Genomic DNA, 6,000 nt, shown 5'->3' on the forward strand with positions numbered 1-6,000 from the left:
ACTCCAAAGTTCCTCACGGCTGCTACGATATTTATTGTTGACGAACCAATAGTTATTCTTCAGAAGTGTTAATATTTTCGTAGTGCACTGTCAGATCCAAATAGCATACGCTCAGTTTTCTCTTCATTAAGTTTCAATTTCTTCGCCGACATCCATTTTTTTTATATCTTTCACGACTGCATCAATTTAACTAATGGTGTCTTCTACCGTTTCGACAGGAAAATAGAACTGGATATCGTCTGCATACAGTTTACACTTAACCTTGTGCTTATTTAGAATTCTAGATAATTCCATTGTGCAAATGCCAAATAGCAGTGGACGCAGAACGCTGCCTTGGGGCACTCCTTTTGTTAGGCCTTTCTTTTCTGATTTCACATTTGATATAACCACTGTAACCTTCCTATTTTCTAAGTAGCTTTTGTACCATTTGTGTACGTTATCTTCGATGCCTACTGCTCTCAGGTCTTCAAGCAGTAGGTTGTGGTCAACTGTGTCAAATGCTGCACTTAGGTCAAGCATAAACAGGATGCCACATTTTCCATTTGCTATAATTTCTACCATATCATTTATAATTGCACACAATGTAGTCTCTGCTGAGTGATTTTTTTCTGTATGCTGACTGATCATCATCAGGTATAATGTTGAGTTGTTTCAAGTGTTTCCATGTTTGTTTGTGAACTTCCGTTTCTATAAGTTTTGATAAGTACGATAGGTTCAATATTGGTCTATAGAAGCTTAGATTTTCTTTATTGTCTTTTACTTTATAGGCCGGCATTATACAAGCAAACTTTCACTATTTGGGAAAGATGCCTGTGCTAGACTCATGTTGACAATTATCAAAATATAGGTCCCGTAACTGATCAAAGTTTTTTGCCTCTTTTATATCACTTATGGGAAACGTGTCATTTTCACAATAGGTGTTTTTTTAACTTTTCTCGTCGTTTTGTCAAAGTCATTCATGTTCAGTTCTTTAAACTTCCTGAATTTGCTATTTCTCACGGGAGATCATGAGGGATCTCCTTATCTAAACTATGGCAGATTCTTTCAAATTTTTCTTCAAAGTAGTTCACAAAGTTTTCGGCCAAGTTTTTGTACTCATTAGTTACATCAGGTAGAACTTTTTCTTTCTTGAGCCCCAATATTCTAGCTAAATTGTTATGGATTTGTTTGGGATTTTTCTCTACACTAAACATGTTATTGTAATATATTTTCTTGGTTTTCATAATCAAGCCGTTGTAATGATTTTGAGCTGTTTTATACAGTGACCAATTTTCACTACTTGATTCTTTTGGTCTTTTCCATAGATCTTCCATTTTCTTTTCTTTTTCTTAGCTTCACGTAATTCACTGTTGAACCATTTGGCATTTTCTTTAACTATTATTTACCTTCTTACTTCAGGACATTTATCGTTGTAGCTTGACGCCAATATACTTTTGCTATAGAATATAAAAGCAGCTTACACATAGTTGGTCGTCTGTCAAGGTATTCCTCAAATTACACCTACATCTTGGCTTTTTTTCTCTTATTTTCTTTAAACTCTCAACAATAAATTCATCAGCTTTAAAGTTGGTTTTGTTTCTGTAAGTGATAGTTTTTATTAGGAAGAAGTAAGAGGAAGTAAAGAGAAATACAGAAAGAAGAGATCCCACTTATTAAGAAAGAAAAATAAATAAATAAATAAACACGTATTAAAATGCAAGAAAAATAGTATTATGGTACTAACGCATTGCATCTTCGCTTGAACTTCTGACGTTCCAATTGTACGACATCCTCAGGGAGACTGTTCCACAGTCCAGAGGTGTGAGTATAGGTCCTCTGGAACTGAGAGGTTCGACAGCGAGACACATTTACTAAATGTTGGTGCAGCTATTCAGCGAATCTGGTTGCTCTCGGCAGGAAAAAGGGATCAGGGATCAGTTGTGAATGTGAAAGATCTCTATTAAAATACAACTTATGAAAAGTGACAAACAAGAGACCATCCGTCTAGCTGGTCCAAGTCTTAACTGCTAATGTTTGGAAACAGAAACCAACCACCACGAACCACTCTACCTAAAATTAAGAGATAAATCTCTGGCTGAAGCAGACATCCGCACCGGAGAACAGTATTCTAGTAAAGGAAGCACGAATGACTTAAAACAGGTTTCACTGATTTTATTACTGTTATAAAAATAAATGTAACTTTTGACTCACATCTAACTTTTGAGAAACATCTAATGAAAGGTTCAGCAATTGTGTGTGTGTTTGTGTATGTGTGTTTGCACGCATGCTCATGCATATCAAGTTCATATATGCAATGAATTAAACTGTTCTCATTCTAGTTTATAACAATGTTCTGCTTAACAGACACAACTGAATTTTAAATCCCAGTAACAACAAGTCCCCTTCCAACGGTATGATACAGCCTATTATGGGTGACAGCACAGTTATTTAAGATGACTCGTAATTATGGATTTATCGAGTAATTATCCTGGTTAAAGCCTTTCAACGGTAATATCCATAAACTAGGAAGCCAGCGCGCGGTAGCATTTGCCCTTAATCAGCAGTGGTCAGTCAAGGGAAAACTTTGGGGAAGACCCATGACGGAAGGTAAACATGCAATGTTACGCTGAGCACCATCATCGCTACTTTCGAAATAGAATTCCAGGAAAATGCCAACTTTTACGTACGAAACACTATAGATTTTCATCTGAAAACTCTTCTCCGATTAGTGCTCCAATAATCAGGCAAATTTGGCTGCGTGGTTGATTTCTGTTACTCTAACATCGACTACCAGTCACTGGACACTTGCAACGTTGCACATGAAGGATAGCGGTTAATTTTCGGACATTTACGGGTGTCATGGATTCAACTACCGAATGTTAATAAGCCAATCTTCTGATCAACTGTGAGTCGATATTTTAACCTAAAGCTCTCGTGCGAAAGGTAACCACCATTTAGGCCTACAAGATTCAGCACCCCTTTCACAAACACACAGGGAAAATAAGCAGGAATGCAATATTTTACAAGTAACTGAAGCTCCTGTTATCTTGATATTAAACACTTCCAAATATTAGTAAAAACAGTTCCTAGAATAATCCGAAAAGGCAAATTTTGCGAATTATCGAAAACGAAAGATGGATTTTTTTCTCAAGGTTGCCAAATGGCCAGTGTTGTCAAACGACTGCTCTTGGCATTATTTTGCTGACAAACGCTGTAACGCACACACACACACACACACACACACACACACACACACACACACATATATATATATATATATATATATATATATAATATATATATATATATATATATATATATATATATATATATATATATATATATATATATATATATATATATATATATATATATTATGGACTGGTCTCAAGAACACTAATCCATCAGGTGTTCGCGATGACAAAGAATTACAGGAGAAACAATATGTCAATTGAAAAGGGCCACACGAAAGGACCAGTAGATGATTGCGCAAGTTAAAACGTGAGCAGCGGTCCGTCCCTTTTCCTGGTTTGGTCAGGGACAAAACATGTATGGAATTGCCCTGACTCTTGCACTTTTTAAGTGGACCATTAGCTGCGGAGTACGCCAGTTTGCATATGAGACCTATGGAAAGAGTTTTTAAACTTGTGCACCGCGTTATTTTGGTGTTTTCTCACCGTAAAGTGATATATGTTGCTTCGATAGTACTGGTCAGTGGTTTAGAACATTTCTGGGAAATAACCGTAATATGCAATTGTCAGTTGGAGTTTGGAGGGATTCAACTTCAAACGAATTTAGTCAACGTATCTCTGGCAGGCACAAGAAGTAGCCTACGCCATGTTTTCTGTTACGAACGAGCTTATTAAAGTTCATTGTCTCACTTCAAGGATGAAACCGTATAGGATTTATTTTGCATGTATATGATCTGGCAGAGTAAAAGAATATTGCTTAGTCTAGAATGTGGTATGTCCAAGCTTTTTGATCCAGGAGTAGTAGGCTAAAGGACGCCCCGTGCAGCTTCAACAGGTAAGAAGTTGGAATGGTTTTGCCATTGATTAACGATCTGGGCTATGGCTGTAGGCCTGGATAGTGAATTATTTGATAAATATTATTTTGCAAGAATTTATGTTTAAAGAATTTTTATGAAGATTTGAAAGATATAGTAAAGAATCGTGTAGGGATGTACGGACGGGAAAGGAGCATTGTTCTTAAACAATGTCAGTCGACTACAGGATCTCCGGTAGATTTGTGGCCATACGGGTTTAGGCTGAACAACATAGTTGATAATGGTAAAATTGCCCACTAATACTGCGGCCCCTTAGCTGGCCAGTTACTGGTGTACGTGCGAATGTGTTGAGTACCAACCCCCTTCCCCCTCCCATCGGGATCAATGTAACAACAAACAAATGACGGCTGCCACTTTTTGTATGGTATAAGACTATAAGGCAGCGCAGTACGTTAGGATAAGCGTGAACGGTGGTATGTACTTATTGAAAGGTTGTCATGGTCCGCTAAACCAATAAGTCACAAGAGTATACTTTGGCACTGGTTTTCGGTACTTTGAAAGGCCTCGCAGATTGTCTGCTAGGTTAGTCAATATTTCCATGTAAATGTACTTAGATTCTGTACATCATGATGACTGGTGTAGTGTAACTTCTTTCATTATTACTTATTTGCCTCAGTTATGCCTATGTCCGAGGGCCGTCCGTATTACAAATTAGACACATGAAAAGGTTAGACTGAGTTGCTTAAGGTTGACAATCGCCAATAATCACGTCAGTTCTAAACGAGTTTTGATACATGTTCTACGCAACATAACACCTTACACTCTTTGCATAGGAGATAGTTCACATGACCTTGTTTTGACGGTCGAGCAGACCTCGATGTGTGTGTGAACTCTTGACCTGGGAGTGGCGACCCTCGTATTACACTAGTGATATGTTGGCAAGAAGCTATTCATACACGTATGAAGTGGTGACGCCATGATCGAAAATTATCTACCTCAGTATGCTAATACTGTATACGAAAAAACAAAACTGGTGTATTAATAGAAGTCAGGTAGGTCTATATGTTGTTAATTTTTTGCATTAATGTAGCGCAAGGTTTGAAACGTTTGAGATTAGATAGATATAGGGCGTGAGGGAAGGGATTGCTGTAGCCGAGATCCTAGTCACTGCATGAGACGAGTGAATGTTTTGCCATAAGGGTTTCGGCGTAGATGGTGATAAGCTTTTCGTAATGGCGCACAAAGCAGCTAATGTTGTGGAAGTGTTCTGCCCATAAAGTTAAAGCTTGTATGTGGAAATTGCCGTCGTCTCTTTCTCTATATGTTGGACTGGTCCGGATGTTGGGTTACTATTGAGCTCTCAGCAATATTCTTCGATGCGATTGCCAGCCCCATCCCCTTCGTTACCCTCGCTATGGGTAAAGAAGTGTAAAGACTTACCTTTGAAGACGTAATTCTTTGCTTACGTCAACCACAGCACTATGGGCATTAATCTTACCGGCTGCCCTAGAGCAATAACCCGTGCCAACACAAGGGTATTAACTGAATGCGCCTAAATCGTTCTGCTTAGGAAATCGAACTCGGCGCACTTGCAGGTAAGGTGGGCGTTTCCTCTTAACAAGATTGCTCCAGTTTAAAAAGTTAATGCCAAATTCAAGTTTATTAAAGTACCGCACGTGATCACGGATGAAACCTAGGAAGAAATTTTTCACATCCTCAACAACTCGGTAATTCATAGTCCTAAATAGAAGGCTAACCAACGGTGCATTGATTAACAAAGTTTTACGTTATTTCAAGTTTATTAACAAAGTTTTACGTTATTTCAAGTTTACGTTCATTTTCAACTTTACATTAGTTTTCCCATTTTAATTTGGTTTCTTTGTTGGGAATAGTGTATCAAGCTGCCTGATCTTTAAGGTATCAGGTAATAAATTTTAACAGAATAATGATATTCAAAACTCAAGCCGAGAATGACTTAGTTTTTACACTTTTAAATTTCTCTTCTCTATCAAGTA

At 37.7% G+C, this 6,000-nt stretch overlaps 1 protein-coding gene across 2 annotated transcripts in view; it reads right to left on the reverse strand.

Moving 5' to 3' along the window:
* The window catches only part of LOC136855396 (THUMP domain-containing protein 1 homolog), a 32,112-nt gene extending 26,564 nt beyond the window's left edge, over positions 1-5,548 (reverse strand). The window contains exon 1 of one of the 2 annotated variants that reach the window (XM_067132371.1): positions 5,426-5,548. Coding sequence is in view for 1 of the 2 variants with exons in the window: in XM_067132367.1 (XP_066988468.1) it covers positions 1,724-1,732 (9 nt within the window). In the remaining variant the exon portion in view is untranslated. Of the gene's footprint in view, positions 1-1,723; positions 1,748-5,425 lie in introns of those variants that run through there. The other variant, XM_067132367.1, reaches the window with a different exon arrangement.
* Between the last annotated feature and the right edge of the window lie 452 nt (positions 5,549-6,000).

This window comes from Macrobrachium rosenbergii, chromosome 31 (genome assembly GCF_040412425.1).
Source record: "Macrobrachium rosenbergii isolate ZJJX-2024 chromosome 31, ASM4041242v1, whole genome shotgun sequence".
NCBI classification, from domain to species: domain Eukaryota; kingdom Metazoa; phylum Arthropoda; class Malacostraca; order Decapoda; family Palaemonidae; genus Macrobrachium; species Macrobrachium rosenbergii.